Genomic DNA, 25,946 nt, shown 5'->3' with positions numbered 1-25,946 from the left:
GAGGAACTTAAACAAAGACATAAACCCACTTTTGAGTTTGTTTTCTGAACTAGCTTTTTCTTTGGACGGTCGAGAAAGAAAGCGATAGAAGGTCACGTAGAATTTCACAAACCCTCTTCTTTCTTTGCTTCATTTCTATTTGGTCGGTGGCTGGTCCGCACAACCGTATGCCCTTGTCTTACGTAAATTATTATACAAATTCTATTATATTTTCATATTTAATCTTGTTTAATGACACATTTTATTATTTAAATCTTATATTGTACTCATTTTAGTTTTGAAAAACTAAATATAAATGAACTTAAGACTCTAGGAAAACATATCTGGTGAATGAAGTTTTAAGATTTTGAATTACATATTTACTTGTAAGATATAGCATCTGGAGATAGTCTTGGAATGTACTAATATTTTGTGTGTTTAATGAGTAATGTGGTTTGGTTTTGGGACAAGTTGAGAAAGGCAAATAGCATAGTTGAAGTTTCAACGATGAATAGGAGGAAAATAAAAGCTTGTATACGCAAAAATGACGAAGAGCTTACATGCAGAGGCTTGGTGACCTGCGGAATCGGTAACCCAGCCAGAATGAGAAGCTTCTAATCCTGTAGGTGACTCGTGTCAATTTAATGCCAACCATATATCTTCAAAATATGTGGCTGAACGTATGTTTGACCAAAATATGTTCCATGAGGAGATATTAATATATTGGTATGTATAAATCTAACTTCATTAAACTCACTTAGTTAGATTTAAAACTTTATTTCGATAAAATGTTATCAAATATATTTTTACTCAGATTTATTACATCTATAATATCATTTATTACTATAATTTACTTTTCTTTTTTTCCTTTCCAGATTGAATATTCTTCGGTTCACTTGGTGCAAAATTTATTTTATATAATGGTTATTTATACCAATTATAATCTACCTTTTATAATATTTTATAATAAGTGACGTAGTAACAGAATTGTAAATAGATAACACTATTTATGTTAGTCGTAGTTATAACTGATATAGAAAGTGGGTACTCTGACTAGGGATGTCAACGGGGGCGGGTAGGGTACGGGTAGTAGCTCTTCGTACCCTACCCACTAGATAAATATCCGTTCCGTACCCATACCTATATTCGTCGAGTATTCGTTATGCGGGTATCCGCCTATTTTTTTCATATCCGCGGGTATCTATGGATACCCGCGGGTATTTACAAAATTATTAAAAAATAAATATTTAATCATAAATTCAAATAAAATAAAATAAAATACATCATTGTCATAAATTTTAAATAAAGTTCAAATAAACTCAAGTTCATACAAGTCCAAATAATTATGAAAGTATATATAAAATGGCGTTCAACACAATGAAAATTCTTTAATTAATGTTTTGATCAAAAAGTTCACTTTCTCCAATTGATTCCTAAAAAATAAACAAAATAAACAAATAATAAACCTCAATTGCCACGTGCCAAGTATTCTTGTTTTGATTCCATCATTTGACAACAAACATACCATAAACGTCATTGTCTATATAGGATTTGATGTATATGTCCAATTTCAAATAAAGGAAAGAGAAGAATGTCAGGAGTGTACTTGGAAGAAGACAACGTACCAATACTATTGAAGTTTGAAGAATGAGGACAGAAGACAAGATGTGCAACTTAGAAAAAATTAGGCCATAATATTTTTTACTAATATATATATATATATATATGTATATACATATATATATGTATATACATATATATGTATATACATATATATATATATATATATACATGTATATATATATACATATATATGTATATATGTATATATGTATATATGTATATATATATATATGTATACATATATATATATATATATATATACATATATACATATATATATATATATATATATATATATATGTATATATGTATATATATACATATATACATATATATATAAGGGTACTTTTGTGAATTAAAGTTTAGCGGGTACGGGTATCCACGGGTACGGATACTATGATACCCGTACCCGCCCCGTTAACATGCGAGTATCAAAAATACCCGTACCCATGGGTAGCGGGTATCCATTTTTAATATCTGTTTCTTACCCATTGCGGATTTTATCCGCAAATATCCGCGGGTACAAATTTTTTTGACATTCCTAATTGTGACAAACTTTAACAAATAAGAAAACTTTCTATACCAATTATAGTTATAATAGAAAGTTGAAGCAATGACATTTTATAATAAAGAAGAAAAATTTCTATACTAATTCTAGTTATAACCAGTATATAAAATAGTTTCTCATTTTTTTATTTGTAAACACAAATGCACACTAAGGGTTCTCATATCCCTAACCATCATTCTCCTCTGTGTTCTTGCTCTCAGCATCCTAAAACATAAACACATTGCCTTCCTTCTATTTCCCTCTCTTCTCTCTCTCTCTCTCACACACACACATTTCTTAAGACTCTTCAAATAAAATACAAAATGATGTTAGTAGTGATGTTGCATTGGAGTGTTTCTATTAGGTGGAATAAATGGTGGACCATTTTGCAAAATCGAGATCAGATCATCACGAGGGGACGAACAGGGTGAAACTCACAAGTTACAAAGGCGATAACGTGAATGAAAATGCGTTTAAGGAGAAAGCCAAAATTTCTGACCCCGAAAGGATGATTAGAGCATATAGTCAATCTACTGCCACTTTGAATATTCTATACTAATTTTCACTTTAATTGGTATAGAAAGTGGACTTTCTATACGAGTTTTGGAATTGAAAGGGGAATCTCCTCCATTGTTTCTAGGGGTAGTCACTGTCATATCGTTTTATGTGGACAGGGATGCTAGTTTTACCTGCCCCACGATGGACGCCAATGTTCCGGTCTCAAACAAATAACCAAACCAGAACGATAATTTCTTTATAACTTTGGCTAATCACTTAAAAGCTTTCTTCTCTGTTTATCTCTAAATCACACTATGTTTCTTTTTTCTCCTTTCGTACCTCTCTTCCTATCCCAAGATTTCTAGTATATATAGGGCAGTCAGTTGTGGAATCGTTCTCTACTTTCGATATTTCAGCTAACCAACTAGCCCACTATCTTCTCCTGTAATCCCGCATGCATATTGTTCCTAAAATATAGGGATATTTTAAAGATATTTTAAAAGCACGTTGTATTTGTTGCATTTTCTTTCTGTTCCACGTTTTCTTTTGGGCTGTTGTTGGACCATATCACTGGGTCATCTGCCTGTGTACAGACACATTTTTACAATTTGCCCGAGTTGTTCAACTTCCATTGGACGAGCTATCTGACTTACCATTGGATGAGTTATCTGACTTACCATTATGAAAATCTTTGATGAAGTGTGTATTACTCGAAAAACCAAATCGGAATCCGATCTGGAGGCGAGGAGGGTACAACGGAATACAGACTATATATATATATATATATATATATATATATATATATATATATATATATATATATATATATATATATATATATATATATATATATATATATATATATATATATAATTTGTGTTAAAAGTTTGTTAAAATTTTGTAATGTTATATTAATCGATAGAGAAAGAAAATAAACTTTAATAATTTGTAATCGATTAGGGTGATTTTCTAAATAGATTTAATTTTGAAAAGTGTTGTGTGACATAAACGTGTTATAGGTTCCATAGTCAAAAGACACGAAAATGTTGGAAAAATGAGCTGCAGGGTCGGTCCTGTTGAAGTAGAACACGCTGACCAGCCAAACATATGTCGCCACTACTTCTTGTTTACTTAAGTTCTCCTGTTTGTGTAGTGTATTATTTTCATGCAACACATGACAGCTAAATAAAAGATAAACGTGCATTTTGTTATATTCTTTAATTAAACACCCATTTTCAACGAAAAATTTCTTGCAAATTAAAAGATTGAATATATACATTCTTACTTAAATAAATGTGGATTATATTTAATTTAAAAGAAAAGGGACGTGAGAGTGGATAATAAGAGTGTCCAGTTGCTGAAGGTACCAAACCGGTTCCTTTCCGTATAATTGAGGCCACGTGTCCCCACTGATGATGCAATTAATAGTATCTCGTATGTTCTAACCTTCCTAAAAAAACAATAGAAAAAACAGCACAAGATGCATGCCATGATTTTCAATGAAAAGCAATTGATCCTTGTGTGGTGGGCCACGTATGCAAGGTGTTTCGGTCAAAACTCCCATACGAAACCATACTTTATCACTGCTTTATTCGTTGTCACTACGTGAGAGGACAGGTACCTCATACACGTGTCATGGACAGGTGTCGTCCTCTCCTGCTCCGGCCTCTCTCTCCGCTCACTTCGCCGCCATCTTCAATCTCTCGAACACCAAACCTTCCTTTCCACGCTCAAATCTGCCTAATCTCCCTTCACAATATATTATTCAAATTTATTATTATATATTGGTAGTTTTTCATTTGTCTAAACAGCCATTTGTGATTTCTATTTTATCTTTTTATTACAAATCAATTTTTAAATATATAATCATCGATTTTAATGATTAAAAATATTTTTTGAAATTAATTTTTAATTAAAAATCAATTTAAACTCCAGTTCATAGTAAAAACTATTTGAAGTACCAATTTGCAAATCAATTATAATTTTTTATTCATAATAAAAATTATTTTAATTATTAGTAATTTTAAATTTATTAATTGATATGTAAAATTATTTTTAGTTACTAAAATGCCATTATTTAGAAATTTTATAGTAGTGTTTCACCTTTACTTCAATATAAATACATGAGTATAAATTAGTGAAAATTGGGTAAAAAATAATGATATAATTGACTAAAAAGATTTATTATTTTTAATCTTAAAGAAGCACAAATAAATAGAAAAAAAATGTTAATTAGAAAGCAAAATGGAAATTTTAATTAAAGTTTGTTATGTGAAATTTTTTTATATAATCCTCTAATATGAATCAACCAACATCTTTGTATACCAAAAAATCATCCGTCTGTACATACCGACAAATAAACATTTTTGTTGATAAGTATAATTGTCAATGAATTTTAAGTCATCATTAAATTCTACCGATAATTAAATTATCGACAATTTTTTAACCCTTATTTATTTATTGTAAACTAACAGATTTCGGTCTACACTAACAAATTTTGATTGTGAATAATTTCAGTATTTTTACAGTGCTATTTCAACGTAATCAATTATTTAGTGTTAAAAATGTAAATATATAAATATTAAAAAAATCTTGTATAATAATGTTATTTGGCTCGAAAAAGATTGATTACGTGTTGCTTTTCCTTTTACTAGCATATTCAGTGCATTGTTTATATAATCCGATGCTAAAATTTGGAAGAAAACAGAAATATACAGTAACACAGCAATCATAGAAACTTTTTAAACAACAAATAATTGGGAGAGGATAAGGACCTTTTTATTTACTACTACTTCCTAACACATAGAAAGCCTCAAAGAAGAAAGTAGAAAGTCAACTATCAATACCATTAAAAACATAGAAAAATGTTACATGTATGAACACAATCCCTCGTTGCAATTATCTAGCAAACCCAGATAAATCAATGCTAGTAGGAATTAATTAATGAATCATTTGGTTGATCCATTTTTGTTTGACATGATTGTTTCATTCTGTGAATGCATTAACATTTATATGAACTCATTCACACCTAACATGTCTGGGATTTCAATTAATCTCAACAAGTTGCTGCTGACATAGCTTTCTATCTCATCCTCAGTACTGCTACTTCCATTCACGTACGTCGAGTTCGAATTTAACGGCGTGGGGCTTGACGAAGGCGTTGACATAACTGAAGCAAAGCTGAAGTTCTGGGAATGGTTATAGGTTGAGGATTCAGAAGGGTCCATAAGATTTGCGTCATAATCAGAGCCATGGTAGTTATAGCTTGGTAATTGAGCAACATAGCTAGCATCGATTCCGTTGCACTGTAAATCGCTTGGTTGAGAATGATGTTGGAAGCAAGAGTCATGGAAAACAGAAGGGTATTCAACCAGGTGTTGTTCTTGAGCGAAAGGCATCGACAATGAAGAACAAGGGGGGTTCATTGTATTGTCTAGTGTTTGACATGGTTGTTGAGCAAAGTCCTGGGTTTGTACGAGGTGTTGTGGGATTTGGTTAATTTGTGGATCAGAGAGGAAGCTGTCTTGGCAATTTTGTGCACACATGTTGAGGTTTTCACGATGCTGAGAAGAAAAGAGCGATGAAGCAAGCTTTAAAAGTTCAGGGTTCACCATTGTCTGTGTACCGAGGAGTCTTTGGATGTTCATGTGTGTTGGACCATAAAGGGATGAACTTAGGATGGAAGAGAGGTCCAAAAGATCAAGCCTTGGCCTATGCGTCACAGGGTCAATTCCCATCCTCAGAAGCCTTTTTCTAATGTGTGTATTCCAGTAATTCTTGATTTCATTGTCTGTTCTTCCAGGCAAACGAGAAGCAATAGCTGACCACCTACACAATCCAAAAATATACCATGTTACAAAACCCTTATTTCATCACTTCAATGAAGAACAATGTTTAACGAAGAGACTTACTTGTTACCAAGAATGCTGTGTAGTTGGATTATGGTCTCTTCCTCTTCAAAAGTGAATCGACCACGCTTTATGTCTGGTCGGAGATAGTTTGTCCATCGGAGTCGACAACTCTTGCCACACCTCTGCAACCCTACTCAGCAAGAAAAAAGCAAAAGCCGTTTATTTTAGCTCAAGTACAAACAAAGTGTACAACAAAAGGCAAAAACGTAAACTTTATTATGTTCCTTTTTGTTACAAAACATGACATACCAGCATTCTTTGGAAGTACTCTCCAATTGCCGTACCCATGTTTCTGAATGTAATCAACAAGTTTCTGGTCTTCTTCTGTTGTCCACGGTCCTTTCTTGAGACCATTTTTGTCACAACAAGGTGATCTACCCATTTTCTGGTGTTTCTTAGTTTTGAAGTTTGCGTGATGAAGAGAGGGGGAAAATAGAGAAAGAGTTAACTGTGATGTTTTTGTACGAGACTCAGAGGAACATACTTGGGTGTTGTATAAATAGCAATTAAGGAGAAGAAGAGTAAGAAGAAGGGGAAGTCAATTGGATTTGGTGCCGGCCTCTGTTATCTCTTCTGCTACGTGTCTCTTTTTCGTATCGTTTAATAAATTTTCTTTACGTGTTTTTTTCTTTTATTTCCTCCATCTTGCATTGTAAATCAAGCGTTTACTGAAAAAATAAAAAATAAAAAGAACATCTTTACTTTTCTGCACACGTTGAAATTTGATGGTTGTTTTCATATGTGCGCTTCGTATTCGTACATTTCTGATTTACTTCTAACATTATCGAGGAGTCAAACCATCGTTTTCAGCAAAGTGTGACGCTTAGCTTTCTAGATTCATATTAGCTGTAAATCAACACATCGCAGGCCACGTAACCCCCAACAACACATGTCTTTCTTTCGGATACCATGTTGTAGAGGAAATCTTCTTATTTACTTCTCATTTATACTTAATTATATAAAAAATAATTACTCAAATGTATATTTACATGTATATGTGTGATTATTGTTGATTAATGCTGTAGTGAATCTAGTCTATTATTATAAACAAGGTCTTGTGTTTGATATATGATGGATGGAAAACTTGAGTTAATAGATCCAAAATATATGTTTTAGAAATGAGGAAGTTAAGTTTTAATTATATAACCCAAATTTCAGGTTACGATTCTTTTGTTTTTTTTTTTAAAGATGGAAACATTTATACTAAAAGTCAAATCACCCAAAAGGCAGTTGCGTTTTAAAAACATTTCATTTAAAAAGATACCTTTAAATTGAAGTTTTATTTTGAAAAAAGTTAGAAATATTAATCTTCCTCTAATTTATACAAGATTAAAGCATGATTTTATTTGTAAAACAAGATCGTTTTGAATCTGTAAATGTGACATCAGTTAAAATTTTTTGTAAAATAGAACGAAGTCATCAAAATTTACGATAGTTAACAGAGCTTAAGTCTAATTTAATTCTATAAAATTAATCTGTAAGATAAAGTTTGTACCTTATTATTTACCCTATTCCTATTTTATAAGTACGAATTCAAAACATTCCTGTTTTCTTTTTAAAAAGAAAAACTTAAAATATGACATCAAGGTACACTAATATATAGTGATAAAAGCCACCATTGACGTTGGTTAAAACGGAAGAATTGTTGGTTGATAAATGCATGGCAACGTGCATGCGTGTGTCGAATGAAAATGCTGTAAGTGGACATACAAATTCAGATGTTGCAATATTATCTCTTGTACACATTAATATTACAGTAACAGAAAAAAGGTGAAAAAGAGATGTTGTATAAATTATTATATACATAGATGTGCATTAAATGAAAATTCCTTAAAACATGTTTTTCTCGTCCATTTTGTCATTGAGTTGTAATGATGATAATATTATAGTTGAATGAATATTTGAAGAGAAGAATTTGTGGTGTCGATCACCGCCCCTTATAGAGATGTGAGTGTGTTTCAGGCGTAGTCAAAGTTGGGGTTGTGTGTGTTTTGACTGTGAAAGTTAAAAAACACGTTTTAATTTATTTTCTGAGTTCCCAGTCTGAACTGGAACAGAAAGAAGAAGGAATAGTGTGCAGGTCGGAAACGGAAGAGAGCATCCAACAAGCCTCACCTTTTTCAACAACAAATCAATCATTTAAGAACTCGTGGTTTTGTTTGCTTATGCTATTCTCAATATTTTATAATGAAAAAAATTATTACTTATTTTTCAAAAACTCTCTACAAAATGTACAAACATATTTTAAAAATCAATCACGCGCGTAATTCATTGCACATGTTCCTTCGCTGTGTTATTTTCATACCTCATTATTTAAGCCAACATTTTTAAAAGCGCATTTATTCTTTTCAGGGTATGCCTTTATAGTGGTAGGGTACTACGTGCCATGAATTTCAATCGAATCGAGTTAAACCTTACAAGTTTTTATTTATATTTATTCTGAAATTATTTTAAACGTTAAAACAACACATATTTATTGTTTATACCGAAAATTGACTTCTGATCTCGTATTTGCCTGAAGTTGAACTTTTTAACCTTTATATAGGAATTATCTTTTTTTTCTAACTTAACAAAATAATTATCATAAAAAAATACACTCAATTTAGAATAATAAGTATTCACATATTTCAATTTTAGTATTAAAAAAAGTTCAATTATATTTTAAGTCATTGATAAATTTGGAAATTTTTAATTGAGTTACTCATAAATTAATTTTTTTGTCTATTAAGTACTAAATAAATTTATCAAGTATTTAACAAATTTTTCAACTGTTTTAGTTTTTTTTGTCTATTACTTTTTATGCTGTTTTGCTTCAAAGGAACTTGGTTTAAACTTCAGATTTTATAGAATGATAAAAAGAGGACAATACAAAGTTAATAAGACAACAATTCTTGCAAAATATAGTTGTTTGTCTTTCCAAAGTGTTACTTTTTTCCTTAAACTTCATGATAATGGGATTCCTCGTCTTTATTATTTTAGGATTGGCTCTTGTGGGTATTCCCATGTATAAAAAAAACGGGGAATAATAGTTTCTTGTGATTTACTACAATAACAAGTTTAGTATTGATACTAGTTTAAAGCTCATCAACATACTTATAATCACTAATGGAATATTCAGTTAACAGGTAAATTTTCAGGTTTTTTTTTTTCAATTCCGGACAATTCAGTTGGCATAATTACGGAAATAGGCGTTTCTTTTAAAAATTACAATTATAGGCAAAACGTGTGGGGGCTGGACGTTTTTTCATGAAGAAATCGTTAGGCCCCGTGTGTTTTTGGTTCAAATCGGGTCAATGGGTGAAATCGTGTGGGAGTGGACGACTTTAAAAAAGAAATCAATCGTGAGGGGGCAATACGTTTTCACCTGAAATCGTGTAGAGGGAACGTTTCTTATTTGTCATCGATTATCTTCCAATCACTAACACAAAAAAGTCTTTTAACGTTCGATATTTTCGACCTTTGACGTTTGCCCAAACACCGACATTGTACTGGGTGATGTCAAAATAACGTCAGAAAATAGAGCAGACATCACTTAACGTCGGGGCAATAGGGGTCCGACGTTATCCAACGTCGGGGCCAAAAGCAACAGACGTCAATTTTTGCGCTAAATGGAGCTAAAAAACAAAGCAATTTAATTTCTGTTGGACTCTGACAGACGTTAAATAACGTCGGCCATGGTAAGCTCAAACGTTAAATAACGTCTATCAGAGCACAACCAGACGTCAAACTGCTCTGTTTTTTTTTGAAATTTTGTTGTTTTTACAACATTCCCACACTTGAAAATCAGTAAATTCTCATAACAGTTTCATAATAATTTCAGCACAATTCTGGAGTTACAGTTAGATCTAATAACACTTAAGTTTCAACATATATTCTAAACTAATATAAATAACACCAAACTAAAAGTTTCAACATGATATTTTTATACAATAAAGTTTTTGAAAGGAGTTCTAATTCCTGTGGTATCAACTCCATCTTTCCAATAGATATGTTGCCCACTCCTTTTTTAGTGTGTGGATAATGTCATCTGGTAGAGGTGATGGATTCTTGAACTGCTGAAAAAGTAATACAATTTCATTATGTATGAATATCATTCTTTAAAGTTTGATATGATTTATAACATGTGAAATATATATATATATATATATATATATATATATATATATATATATATATATATATATATATATATTATTACCTCTATCCATTCATCTTTAATTGCAGCTCGAATGATTGTTCTTATCTAAGATATGACATAATATCCACATTTCCATGAATCTTCTTGCTTGTTACACTAAACATTACAAATAAAATAAACACATATCAAAGTCATAAGTTGACATACAAAAATTAATAACTTTAAACTGAATGAGTTCTAACCTTTGGATATAATACTTTAAGTTGTTGACCTCTAGGCTTACCCACAATTCTAATGAAATTTTGGAAACATAAAACATATGTTAGTTTTTATAACTAAGTAGATACATAGGTTAGGATTGAAAAAAAAGTAATACTTACTCTTGTAACATGTTTTTGAAAGCAGGTGGAATCTTCCTATGGCATAAATAAAACCATACAACTGTGCATATTCTTGGAATGATGACACATAGTTGCCAATGATACCTACCATCAATCACAAGTACTTAGCAGAAATAATTAATAATACTTAATAAAATATTACTAGCAAAAATACCTACGCATCAATGTATGACGCAAAGTAGATCTCTCTATTTGACTCAACCATCCATGTTTGCAAATAAAGTTTGATGTGGTCATGTGAGTTTCCCGAAGGTTGAATGATTTGAGGTTCAATGAATCCATAGATGGTAGATCGACCTTGGTCCACAATGAATCCATAATAAATCTACATACATAAAATAAAAAATAATGCAACAATAATATTAAAAAATCAAATACAATTAGTCCAATTTTACAAATAACAATAAATATAATTTTATTTCGTAACTTTACAAATATTATTATAAAAATTCAATTAAAAAAAGAAATAGGCCAAAAAAACTAAAAAAGCAATAGTCCAAGATAAAAATTATAATTGCAAATAAAAAATACAAGCAATTATATACGTACAATGAAAAAGAGATAACAAGCAAAATAATCTCAAAATGATGCAAATGGGGATGAAAACACATAATATTCGGTTGAAAATGCCTAAAATCAATCCATAATCAAATCTCAATCAGTTTGGTGGTGAAAAATGTTCGAAACTCACCTAGAGGAGGTCAAAATAATGGTTGCCGACGGGAAGGATCGCGAAACACTGCAAATGGGGATGAAAATGGAAAATATTTGGTTCAAAACACCTAAAATCAATCCACAATCAAATCCCAACAAGTTTGGTGGTGAAAAACGTTCGAAAATTATCTGGAGGAGCTCGGAATGGTGGTCGCCGACGGAGAAGCTTCGCAAAAAATTGGTGGCGCGACAAAATAGTTAGGGTTTTTGCGTTTCGCGCAGAGAAAACCCAAAAATTGACGTCGGGGCTACGTGGTTAGACGTTACTTAACATCGATGCAGAGGGGGTCAGACGTTAAATTAAGTCAGGGCAGAGTGGGTCAGACGTTAAATTAAGTCGAGGGCAGAGAGCTCAGACATCAATTTTTACATAACGTCGGGGTACTGTGGGTCAGACGTTAAATTACGTCTATGTTGGAATGGGCAGACGTTAAAAAAGTCAAATAATTTACAAAAAGGCCACCGATCATTTTTAACGTGGGACTTTCTCTGGGCAGACGTCATATGGGTGACGTTATAGGGCTTTTTTGTATTAGTGAATATAATCGATTACTGCATGCGTTGCAGTGTTTCTGGGTTTAATGTAATCGATTACGAACATATTATAATCGATTACGCCTTTCGCGTGACGACTGGCCGGAGTAGCGTGGCTGGAGGCGAGACGCAACGGTGGCAGCACAACGATGATGGAAGAACAAGGGGGGCTCGCGTGGTGGTGTCACCAGAACAGTTGCAGAGAGAGATGAAGAATATGCAGCGCGCGCGAGGAAGAAGAAGAGGGGTTCGTGTTTTTGTGCCCTAATTAAACTATATGGCCTCAGTTCAGTTGATAACCAAGGCATATAGTGTTATTTGGCCCCGGTTCACTGCCACCCGAGGCCAAAGACGTAACGGGTAATGGCATTTTTGAAATTTCTGGCCATGTTTTTGGCTTCGGGTCTGTTCGACCGAAGCATATAAGCACCTTTTGGCACCAGTTTTATTTAAACTGAAGCCTATAACACCTTTTGACTTCGGGTTTTACTTGAAACGATGCATAAAAATTGTCTGGAATTACAAAAATGTCACCACGTCATTATATGCTTCGGTTTCTTGCCAATCAAAACCTATAAGATAAGGTAAAAATATAATTTTGCACCAGTGTTTGTTATGTATATTTATCATTATAATAGTATAAAAATTGTAAATAACAAAACAGAAGTCATCATAAATCATTGCAATTTTTCTATAGTCTATTTGCATACCGATTGTAAAACAAACTGATTTACTTATAAAAAAATCACGTATTGTCCCCTTGTTTGATTTATTTTAAATATCTTTTATATTTATCTGTATTCCTTTCTTTCTTATTATATAATATATTTTTTCCTTTCTTTATATCTTCCAGACCAAATGCATTATCAGTAAACAATATAAATCTGATTTCTAGGGGCCAAAATATGAGAGAAAAACCGAATTTCTAGTTCAAAACACTTAGTCCAATGTCTTAAGTGCTTTACATCTTATCGTGTTTTATTTCAAAGCATATTTTAATCATATTATCTATTTCAATCATTTTGACAATACATAAATAAAAAAAGGGAAATACCTAAACGTCAGATTAAACTTTTGACAATTTTCAAAGACATGAAAGAATGTGAACATAAAAAATTACTCTATACGTTCATATTTGTCTTCCCTACATACTTAACTTTAACCCTAGTCTTTAGGTCTCCTTTCATTTTTTTATCTTGTATCAATTCATCTCCAAAAATACAATACAATACAATGTAAACTTTTACTTTAAACAACTTTGATTTACTTAAAATAATCGTGACACTTTGAAAATATGTATATCTTTTAACCTACTTTTAACCTATTTCCATAAAACTTTTTCTTCCACGTTCAATGTAAACTACATAGATACATATATTATTCCATGTTACGGATTATATATTCTGAGTATATCATAAAAGTTCAGAACATAACCTTTTTAAAATATGATTAACGTAAGAGATGAATATTTTTAACATTGTTTGAGTTTAGGGAGACACCTAATTTTGTTTGCGTGGTGCACTGAAATAGCTGAAAATCTGAGACGTGTCGTCAAAGAAGAAGGTGCACTCGCTTCTCCACTCCCAACAGTGAGACAAGACAACGTCATACATTATCATATGATTTGGAAACTGCCACGTGACCAAATCTAACTTCTGAATGCCTACGGAACAGGGAAAATCAAATAGAAAAAAGTTTTGTGTTCTCAGAGTCTCGTGATGCTTATCAAAATCTTAATAATTTCTACAAAATACCAAATTATTGTTTTATAATTAATTGGTCACGTCTATTTTTGTGATTTGTCTTCTGCCTATTGCGGTGAAGCTGGCGTCTATGACCTCAATTTATTTGAAAAACCACTCACTTTAAAGAAGAAATGTTTGTTTCTTTATGTTTTTAAAATTATAAAATTACTGTAATGGTCAATGGCCTTCCTTTTAGACGTTGATGTTCTTGTTTCTATCAGACTTTTATTTCGTATTGAAACTCCAAAAGATGCCTATAGGTAATCCAAAAGTGTGTTCGTCTAAATTTACCTTATTCTTTATTTTTCTTTTCATGTTAGCATGAACAAGAAGTTATCTTGGAAACCTTGTCTCATCAAACCTTGCCCAATTCACATAAAGGCATACAAAAGTCAAACTCTAATTTAATCATCTACGGAAATTTTCACCCCATATTTCGTCCAGTCATCATTTATTTGTTTAAACACCACAATAAAATATTAGAGTTCTTAATTTAATTCATGATTCATGATCAGTCCTAATTTACCTTTAAATAAATCTTTTTTTAGAGAGTGTCAAAGGTCGAGTCAAGCAATTTCGGATTGAAGGTCGGATCATGTCATCAAAGGTTAAAGATTGAGTCGAGTCATCTCAAGTTGAAAGTTGAGACAAACTTAAATAAAGACAGGTAGACCCGGGCTAAAACGGGTGTCAAAGTGAGCCAACACGACTTACACGGGTCAACTCACCATGAGTTAAGTTAAAAAAATGACCAGTTCAATCCCGCTCATCTTTTGTGAGCCAAAATTTTGCGAAGTGGCCCGACCCACCACGAGTTGGTGGGTTTGCTCACTTACAATTTTTTTTTACAATTTATTTTATATATTTATTGCATTACAATAAAATTTAATTAACTCGATTTATTTTTTATAATAGTGAAATCAAAATGTTCACCTAATTCTCATAGTATTATTATAAAGATAGTAGTTAAATATTAAAGTATTAACCTATATATATAGGAGTGGCAAAACGGGTCGGCCCCAACGGGCTATCCCGTCAGTCTTTGTTAAAAGGGATGGGTTGGGTTGAAGATTTCAACCCAACAGCCCGTTTTGGCCCGTCCCGTCAAGCCCGTCAATTTGACAGGCCAAAATACGTCAGCTCGTAGGCCCGATTTTAAAAAATAAAATAAAATAAAAATAATTAAAAAGATTGTTTTTTATATTATATAGTTAAAAACATTAACAAATCAATTAAAAGTTAAAAAAATATTATATTTGATTAAATATGTTTTTAATATTAATTTATATGTATATATAAACAAATTTTGAAAACAAATTTAAAAAATTAAAAAAAAAAAAACTGACGGGTCAACCCGACACGTTAGCTCGTCTTGTACGGGACAGGCTATAATTGTTAGCCCATTTTTGTTTGATGGGTCAACTTGGTTTTACCCGTTTTTTTACGGACCACAGACGAGTCGAACCAAAATAGGTTGTGCTGACCTTTTTTGTCACCCCTACTTATATAATTTGGCAAACAAATAAATCAAACATTAAATTATTTAAATGTTATTAAGCAACATTTTAGTATTTAAAAATATCAAATTGTGAACCTATATAATTAAAAATAGTAAATAATTATAATAAAAAATTATAAAAATAATTAAGTGTTGTTGGTAGGTTGTGGGTTAACCCGTTGACCCGTGGATTAAGTAAGTTGTGTTTAATTCAATCAGCTTTTTTACAGAAATGAAATTTTATCAACCCAACCTGGCTCAAACTCGTGGTGAGCCGGGTTGGCTCACAGGTTGAACCCATTTTGACATCTCTAGGAACGGTCGAAAGGAGTCAGTCCAAACCGAAAGTTGAGATAAGCCAATCCGAGATGAATGTTGGGACAGGCTGGTCCAGACTGAAGGTCGATATGACCCAAGCCGAAGATTGGTACGAATCGACTTAGGCCAATGGTTAGGGTAGGTTGGCCCAGGCCGAAGCTCATAACGATCTAGACCAGGCTGAAGGTTGGAACGGGTTGAACCAAGCTGAAGGTCGGAACGTGCCGGTCCAAGCCGAAGGTTGGGACATGTCTGTCCGAGACAAAGGTCTGAATGGCTTGCACTAGGCCAGCCTGGGCCGAAGGTCCAAACAGGTCTCCCTAGGCCAGAGGTTGGGACAATCTTATTTGTTCAGAAGGTCAAAACGGATCACTCCAATACAAAGATAAAGAAAGTTCAACTCGGACTAAAGATTGAATCAGGCCAAAGGTCCAAATAAAAAGACTCAGATTACATATTGAGACGAAACAATTCAGACTAAGATTAAAACAGGTGAGACCCTGAAAGTCGAAATAACTTGTTCCGAACCGATTACGATATATTAGAATACAACTTTTACTTGTTAGTAATCCTTTCTAAACTCTCGCATGCTCTCATTATATTACTATTGAATTTGGTTCTCATTATATTACTATTGAATTTGCGTCTCTAAGTTATCTCAATTGTTGTTACAAATGTACGTTTATACAACAAAAATATTATAAATTCATAGAACACTTTTAAATATATGGAGAAATATGCGTATAATATTTCTCTTTATCAAATCAAAATTCTCATTTAGATAAATGGTAAATAATTTTAGTCTTAAAATATATTCCATTATACAGTATATGACGAAACTAGATACTATAATAAAGTTGACAAAAATTTTAATAAATCAATCAGATTAATATTGTTGAATTTTGGCTTCAACACTGTGAAACAAACTTATGCCAAGACACGTTTCGTTCGAGAAAAAAAAATTTAAGTTTTTAGTCTCTAAATTTTAACGTCAAATTGAAATTTGTCTTTTGTCTTAAACTTTGATATATTTTAATTCTTAAACTTTAAAAATAAATAAATATGTCTGAAATGTGTTTCCTAGTATATATTGAAATAAAAATGTGTCAACCGGTATAAAGAACTCAAATACTACCACGAAATGTATCTGACACGTTAAATTTTTTTTAATGTAACTGAGTTGAAAGGACTATATATATCCATTCATTTTTAAAGTCTGAGGATCAAAATATATCAAAGTTTCAATTAATAATAAATTTCAATTTCGTATCAAATTTTAAAGACTAAAAACATACTTAATCGAAAAAAAAACATAAACCTCTCTTCATCCACTTAATCCGACATTTATACCTATATATTAAACAAATTTCTCTTTTTCTTATATATATATTTTTTCCAATTTTATCCTTTGTAACAGTCATTTAAACCTAAAATAATTACATTTTCATTTTTATTATTTAGATGGTTGTTAATTTAAATTTTGTTTGATTTTTTTAATCTTTTAATTAATTATTTATTTAAATTTAAATATTAAATTATTTATCTATTATTAAAAAAGTAAATAAACATGCAAGCCACGTAAAAAGAATTCACTAAAAGTCATATGTCCTATCCCGTACTACATTGAGGCGTGAAATGTGAGAACTCTATGAAGAGGAAAAAGCGAAGTTGAAAATTTTTCTATCAAAGCTTCGTGGGAAGGTTTGCTTAACTACAGACACATGGACTTCAATCTAAAACCTAAACTACATGAGTTTAACAGCTCACTTTATTGATGAAGATTGGAAGCTGCATAAGAAAATTTTGAATTTTTCTCAAACAACAAGTCATTCAGGGGAGCTCATTGCTAAACATGTTGAAGCTTGTTTGAATAACTGGGAGTTGAAACGAGTCCTTAATGTCACTGTGAATAATGCTACAGCAAATGATGTTGGGGTCCAATACCTCAAAAGAAGGATGTTATCATGGAATTGTCTTGTCTTAAAGGGAGAATATGTTCATATGCGTTGTTGCACAGATATATTAAGTTTGATTGTGAAGGATGGGTTAAAAGAGATAAAAGATTCAATTTCAAAAATTCGGAGTGCAGCTAAATATGTGAAATCTTCTCCAGCTCGATTTGCTAGATTCAAGGCTTGTGTTGAACAAGAGGGAATTTCTTATAAAGGTCTTGTTTGTCTTGATGTTGAAACCAGATGGAATTCAACTTATCTAATGTTAGAGGCAAGCTTGAAGTACAAAGATGCGTTTGTCTTGCTAGATATGCAAGATAAGAAATTTGGTGCTGAAATGGCCAAAAGTAGTGGTGTGCCACTAGAAGAGGATTGGGAATATGCGAGGTCTGTTCTACCATTCTTAAAGATGTTTTATGACTCTACCATGCGCATTTCTGGTTCTTCTTACGTCACTAGTCATATGTATATGAAGGAAGTGTTTGGAATTGGTAAAAAGATTCGGCAATATTCTGAGAGTAGTGATGTAACATCCCGGTCGGATATTACTAATTTAAGTAATAAAAATTAAGAAATATGATGAAAACATCATTTATTATACTTCGCTTCCCAAAAACGCGGGAAATTTTAAAACGTTTATTAATCGAATGTTATCCAAAAATCCATAATTTATGAAACTCCAATACAGTATCCAAATTCACAAATCAATAGGACACTATTTACAAATTTCATAAAAACAATAACGGTAAAACTCCAGTAAAAGCTTTTCCCAGTTAACCCTCTCTCCGATGCTATGCCTCATCAGCACCACCTGTAACATCATTTGCTCACGTGTAACGCATTACACGATCATCGCCAAACACAAGCAGATAGGGTGAGCTCATAAATAATTAAACATATAAGTTAATAAAAAAGTCAAGATACACCCATCTATTTTATTCTAGTTAATTCTTGGCCCAGACCTTAATCCCCAAGGCTTTTCAACCTTCACAACAAATAAATAATTAGCCTCGGATTCAGGGTTTATGATGCTCACACGAACCTGCCCGCTCGTGGTCTTGCCTCTACGAACCTCCCCGCTCGTAGTCCTGCTCTACGGACCTACCCGCCCGTAGTCCAACACACGTGATCCACCAGCTACGTACCTCCCCGCACGCAGCATCTCTCAAGTGTGAGCACGGAACATACGAACCTACCTCGCTCGTATCCCCACACGAGAGTAACATGATATGAACCTCCCCGCTCATATCATCACGTGTTCACCACCATCCATGAACCTACCCGCTCATGGCACAGCATCCCCTGATCCAAGTTTCACAACACAACATGATAAAGAAAACAAGCAAAGCACACCACCCTACACAAGGTATATACTCAAGCTGGTCTTAGGATTCCAATGCTTCCACGAACCTGCCCGCTCGTGGTCCAACTCTACGAACCTCCCCGCTCGTAGTCCAACACACGTGATCCACCAGCTACGTACCTCCCCGCACGCAGCATCTCTCAAGTGTGAGCACGGAACATACGAACTTACCTCGCTCGTATCCCCACACGAGAGTAATAAAATATGAACCTCCCCGCTCATATCATCACGTGTTCATCACCAGTCATGAACCTACCCGCTCATGACAACATCAAGCATATCCCAGACCAGGACCCACACCACAAACCATGCAAAACATATCACAATGCACCCTACCACTACACCATCACCTAGCGTAGCCTAAGCGCCGCTAGGCGAAATGGCAGTACAGACCGCCTGGCGGTTCCACATCACCGTCGGGCGCCACAACTTATAAAACATTCTTGTTTCATACTATCGCCTGGCGGTTCAGTCTACACCGCTAGGCGCTACACCAGTAATGTGACACTACTGGTTTTAGGTACTCTAATTCATTTCCTAGAATTCAACCATTTAATTCTCAAACATCCAGAAATCAACATACACATTCATATATTCCAAATTACAACATCACAACACATATGCATCTTTCAAGTATAAGCACACATTCCTCTCTTTTATAATTCATATATACTTACCTCTTAAATCAATTCCAGCACACATTTTATTTTCCCCTTCTCATTTTTCCCAACCCTTTGCATGCTTACAATTCCATTACATTTAAAGTATGATTATCATGTTCCCATACTTTTCCAAAAACCCGTCATGATCATGCAACACCCGGTCATAGTGATATAATCAATTGTGGCCTTATTCCCACACTTATAACATCTTACGTTCGAGCTAACATATATAGGTTCATATATTCAACATGTCTCAACAAGCACTACCAAAAACATACTCATCAATCATGCATCAATATATTTATATATATACATTCACCAATCAAGGCCATACCAGCACTTGATCACACTTAATCATCCATTAGTAATCATACTATTAGGGAATTCAACAACCAATCATGAGTGACGTATATCTCCCTCTTTAGGCATCCAATTTGAATCTCCACCGTTCAAAGTGAAGAACAACATGTTGTGAAACACCTTACAAAATTTCACCCAAATCGGACGGTTAACGAAGCGGGAAATACAGTTTTACGAAAACTGCGCAGACCAGAAAAATCGGGGGCGCCTGGCGGCATGAACTAGCGCCGGGCGGTTCCTGTTCCACGAAAAGTACGAAAAACAGCGTTTTTCATGAATCAGACACCACGCTTCACTGATATGGCGCCTAGCGGTAACCAACGTGCCGCCAGGCGGTTCCTGCTGTTCCAGGAACCCCAACATTTTTCTTTGCACCTGCGAATCTCAACCCTTTCAGAACAACTCTGAGTTCAACCAATTTATGACTTTATAGGATACGATTCCATCTTTTAGGATTACAATTCATTCTCTAACACTTCCCATACCCGAATTCATTCACCCTTTCCATTTAGATTAGTGTCATTTTCGAAATCCCCAATTCATCAACCCTAAGATAACCTTCATGCAATCTTCTTCTATATTAAACCCCAATTCCACGAATTTCCAATGAAATACTATGTTTAATCATTCATAAATATTAGAAAGCAATTTCTCCTTGATAACAAACCTCCCAGAACCTGTGAAACATCAAAATCGAGCCAAAAGTGGCTCGCGTCGCCTAGCGGGTATTCGTCACCGCTAGGCCCTTCATAAAACCCAGAAAACTGGGTACTCTAACATGCACCGCCTGGCGGTTAAGCCCGTTCCGCTAGGCGGTTCCATCTCCAGAACCCCCAATTACCCAGAAATAAGATGAGTCGCCTGGCGGGTATTTCTGGAAAATTGTAGAAAATACGAAAATACATGAAATAGCAGAGTACATGCATTCAAATTCTCATACATTTCATACAAATAAAAACAATAAATAAAAGATTCGGTTCCAGCTCCCCTAACCTCTGATCCTCGCTCCAAACACGGATTGCACGTGACTTTTAATTCAAACTCAGCCTTGCTCTTGCCTCACTCTTCCACAATGGTTTCCCACTCCAATTCTCCTCTACAATTCGTGCCAATCGCCCAGAAGTCTGTGATTTCGTATGCACTCCCCTGTCTCAGACCCTTAATCCTTTAATTATCCTCTCTCACTCTAATTCATTCCACCCTTAATTTCACTTAACCTTTTAAAACGAAAATTACAATAAAAGTGTGTGTTAATGTCTACTTAATATCCCTCACAGTGTATTTTTCCAGCACTCACGGCTGCCTTCTTGGCTACTAGGTTTTCCAAACCTTTTCACATTCATGCCAAAGGAAAAATTGGCAAAAAGAAATTATTTAGTTCTCAACAAGGTTTGAACTCACACCCATGCACATACCAAACCAAGGCCAAACCATTCAACCAATCCAAATTTCATGATAACTCCTACAATTCTAGGAATTTATCATCACCCCATGCATTCAATATATAAACACACAAAAACACATAATTTAAATAACACCCAAGTGGCACACATAGGACTCGAACCCAAGTCCTCACACACAATAAAGTACTCTCAACCACTTAAGCTAGTACTTTTCCATGTCATAGTTCCTCACATTAATTGCTTTAAATGTTTCTATTACCCACCATAATTAAATAATTATTTAAATAACTATTTAATTTTCTCGGGTCTTACAAGTGATGTGAGCATAAGATTGATGGCAATGAGGATGAAGGGTAAGTATGACAAATATTGAGAAAATCCCAATGAAATTAATATCTTATTATTGATTGTTGTTGTGCTTGACCCTAGGAGTAAGTTGGATTTTGTTAATTACTTCATTGACTATATATTTGAATCTAGCATGGCCAGTGGATTGAAATCAAAATTATTGTCATCTTTAAAAACACTTTATGATCAATATCAAGGGGTTGAGGAGGGTTCTCAAAGTAGCCAACAAGAATCTCAACTAGATGATGAAGATGATGATCCTCATGGCATGAGCTTCTACCTAAGAGCTACAGGACGTAGATTTGATTATATATCAGAGCTTGATAAATATTTGAGAGAGGATCTTGAACCTTATACAAAGTCAGTTGAGCTTGATGTTTTACATTGGTGGAAGGTTAACTCAACTAGATTTCCTATCCTTGCAAACATGGCTTGAGAGGTGTTAGCCATTCCCATCTCTACCGTAGCATCAGAGTGTGCATTCAGTACAGGAGAAAGGGTGGTTAATCCTTATCGTAGTTGCCTAACGCCTAAAATAGTGGAAGTACTTGTTTGCACACAAGATTGGTTAAGAGGAACACCTTTCTCTATACTTTTTAATGAGGATCTAAAGAGCTTGATGAATTTGAGCAAGGTGAGTTTATATGAAAACTTTATATACTTTTTAGTTGATATTTTTAAATTTATTTTAAGTTTTCAAAAATGATGAAATAATTTTTTTTGTAGATATAACTTCTCAAGACGAAGTGGGACCTTCAAGTGCAATTAATTTAGATGATTGAAGATGTATTAAGATGTATTAACATTTTGATGTTGTTTATGGGAGAACCTACTGGAAAACCTATGTCCTGTGTATTAAGATGTATAAATATTTTGATTTTGGTGTATTGAAGTATGATGCATATTTCAAGTATTATTTCCTAAGCACTTTCAAATTATAAACTTTATATTATTATTGCGTATTACAATCATATGTAATTAGTGCAATTCGGTTCAAAATAGTGTAATTCAGTTCATAAATAGTGCAATTCAGTTCAAAATCAATGCAATTCGGTTCAAAAATAGTATAATTTGGTTCAAAAATAGTGAAGTTTATTCAAAATCAATGTAATTCGGTTCAAAAACGGTTCAAAAATAGTGTAGTTAAGTTAAAAATAAGCGCAGTTCAGTTCAAGAATAGTGCAGTTCAGTTAAAAAATAGTGCAGTTCAGTTAAAAAATAATGCAGTTCAATTAAAAAATAGTGCAGTTCAGTTCTGACATAGTGCAGTTTATAAAACAGTTCAGTTTATAACAGTTCAATTCAGTTCATATTATAGTGCAGTGCAGTTCAGTGCAATGCAGTTCAGTCCAATTTATTTAAAAAAAACTATTCAGTTTAATTCGTCCGAACTATTTTTCAGTCCAGTGCAGTTTATGCGAACTGTTTTTTAATACAGTGCAGTTTTTGGTAGTTCAGTGTAATTTGATTTATTTTGCCCAACCCTAATCCTGTGCATGCGCCGTAACGTAGTTACCTGGGTGAGTGTAAATACTTTTACTAATACACAACTTTTCTTTGTTATGCCAAAAACGAAAAAGGAACATAAACTCCCTAAAATTTAGGGAAGTTTGTACAGTTTACTCAATAAACTTTTATGCTGATAAAAAGTTAGTAAGAATATTTTTTTCCAAACATACATTGATATTATATTAATAATATATGAAATGGATTAATCATCATCGTTATTATTATTATTATTATTATTATTATTATTATTATTATTATTATTATTATTATTATTATTATTATTATTATTATTATTATTATTATTATTATTATTATTATTATTGTTTCACCATTTATAAACATTTAGTTCAGTGAGAATGTTAATTTACCTGTTAGAAGTGGTTTTCGACCGAATTTTTATTTTCTTTAATAAGGGGAATAAATCAAGCTCCAATAAATTAATTGAAAAAAAAAAGTCAGATTTCAATTCGATTGGACCTAGCCTAACAATGCAAACAGAAGCAAAAATACAAGACTTTTGCTATTTACACTCCCCTGTGTTAGTAAATACAGTTTACTTTTATTTTTTTCCTAAAAAAATAACCTTTTGATACCATCTATTTAATTTTTTAAAGACAAAATTTTTGCACTTCTCATATTCATTATCTTTTATACCATGTTTTTGAGGTCTCATCTCTGTTATTCTTTAAACTCCTCGTAGTTATATTTCTATTTTTTTTTCCTACTCAAAATGATAAAATTTCATCATAATCAAATAAACCTTAATCTAATATAAATCCGTTTAAACAAGTAAAATTTTATTTCAATTTTTCAAACATTTTTCTTAAATCTTTTTAAGCAGCGTAGAGATTATTGTATACGTTAATGTATATTTCTTAAGTTTTCCAAGTCTCATATTAACTAAGAGAGAAAATATCTCAATTTATATATTAATACCTAGGTTGAGTTTTTAAGATAGCTACAATGCAACGAATTTGTACATGTAAAGGTTTGATTAGTCTGTTTACTTGGAACTTTTTTTTATTCATAAAAACTATTTTGAATTTTAAAATTACTTTATTTATAAATGTTTATATTTTACATACATTTTAAAGTGAACTAACTCGACTCATACATATCGACTAACTCCAGGTCAAGTTAAAAAGGAGTGAACCAAACACAGTTATTTTTTGGTGATTCAAAAATTTTATAATCGAATCAATCCACTACAAGTTAGTGGGTTGGTTCACTGACCCATATAAAAGAACAAATATTTTTTTAATCATAGTCAAATTTGTAGATGACAATTTTGTATTAAGTGAATCCGTTTTTCATCCATAATTGAAAAAAGTTTCATTCTCAATTTGATCTAACTCGAATCCGTGGTGAGTCGAGTTCACCAACAAATTCTAACCCGTTTTAACATATTTAACGGAATCTTTAAAATGTATATTTAGTTATCAACTTCAATTGATAATATTTTAGCATGGATCATCATTATCATCACCATTATTATTATTATTATTATTATTATTATTATTATGCAATTTTTTAACTATTTCATAGACACGTTTAACAAATCAACTTAATTTCGTATTTGTTAAATAAATACAAATATATATCTATCTATATATATATATATATATATATATATATATATATATATATATATTTGTGTTTTACAAATATATACAAAGTTGTTTTACAAATGAAAAATATGAGTCATAAATATATCGTGCTGTTTTGTAAACTATTCCAAAAAATAACTTGTAAATTAAGCAATTCTTGTACATGTACACTCTCAATTCTTTGTATCTTAGTATTTTCTTAAGTTTTTAATTTTTGCTTACAAAAGGATTGCGACTTTTCTTTTTCTTTCCTTGGCTTTTTGAGTACCCTTTATTTTTCTTTCCCAAGAAGAGAACTTTTATTCCTTTTTGTGATTTTCACCTGAAATTGGATAAAAGTCTGTTATAACACACGATTAAGTTTCGTGTTGGTAGGCGTAAATGATAAATATTTGCATATATATTTTTTATTATCTATTTCACTTTCTTATTTTCTAAGGAATCTAATTAAGTTGGTTAAGCAATATATGAACTATTATTGTCCTAGTATCCATGCTTATTTTTTATAAATGAAATAAAATTTACTTAAATCCCTCACTATTAATCTAATTTTTCCTGTAAACAGTTTTCCTTCGTGTTGTAGTACTGGATTAAAAAGTGCATGTTTATAGTATATTTAGCATTTTTAATTCAACATTAAGTAATTTTACTCGATATAATATATTATAATTAAATTATAAGCATGGATTTTTTTTCTAGAAACATGGATTCAGCATTAAAAAGTGCTAAAAAGTTGCTAATGTATTTTTTTTCTAATGATAATATTAAAGCTTATAAATAAATATTATTTATTTAATATTTTACATAAATAAATCACTAACATTATTATCAATGAT

General features: G+C 32.4%; 1 protein-coding gene across 1 annotated transcript; it reads right to left on the bottom strand.

The window, feature by feature from the left end:
• Positions 1-5,472: 5,472 nt before the first annotated feature.
• On the bottom strand, positions 5,473-7,172 carry LOC114176404 (transcription factor MYB102-like). Its single transcript, XM_028061447.1, has 3 exons — positions 6,808-7,172; positions 6,559-6,688; positions 5,473-6,475 (listed from the first exon to the last, which is right to left on the bottom strand). The coding sequence occupies exons 1-3, from the start codon at positions 6,938-6,940 to the stop codon at positions 5,656-5,658; spliced, it is 1,083 nt and encodes a 360-aa protein (XP_027917248.1). The 5' UTR covers positions 6,941-7,172; the 3' UTR covers positions 5,473-5,655.
• Between the last annotated feature and the right edge of the window lie 18,774 nt (positions 7,173-25,946).

The sequence above is a fragment of the Vigna unguiculata genome, chromosome 3 (genome assembly GCF_004118075.2).
Source record: "Vigna unguiculata cultivar IT97K-499-35 chromosome 3, ASM411807v1, whole genome shotgun sequence".
Lineage (NCBI taxonomy): Eukaryota > Viridiplantae > Streptophyta > Magnoliopsida > Fabales > Fabaceae > Vigna > Vigna unguiculata.
The sequence above is the reverse complement of the archived record's forward strand: the minus strand, read 5'-3'. Positions and strand labels throughout refer to the sequence as shown.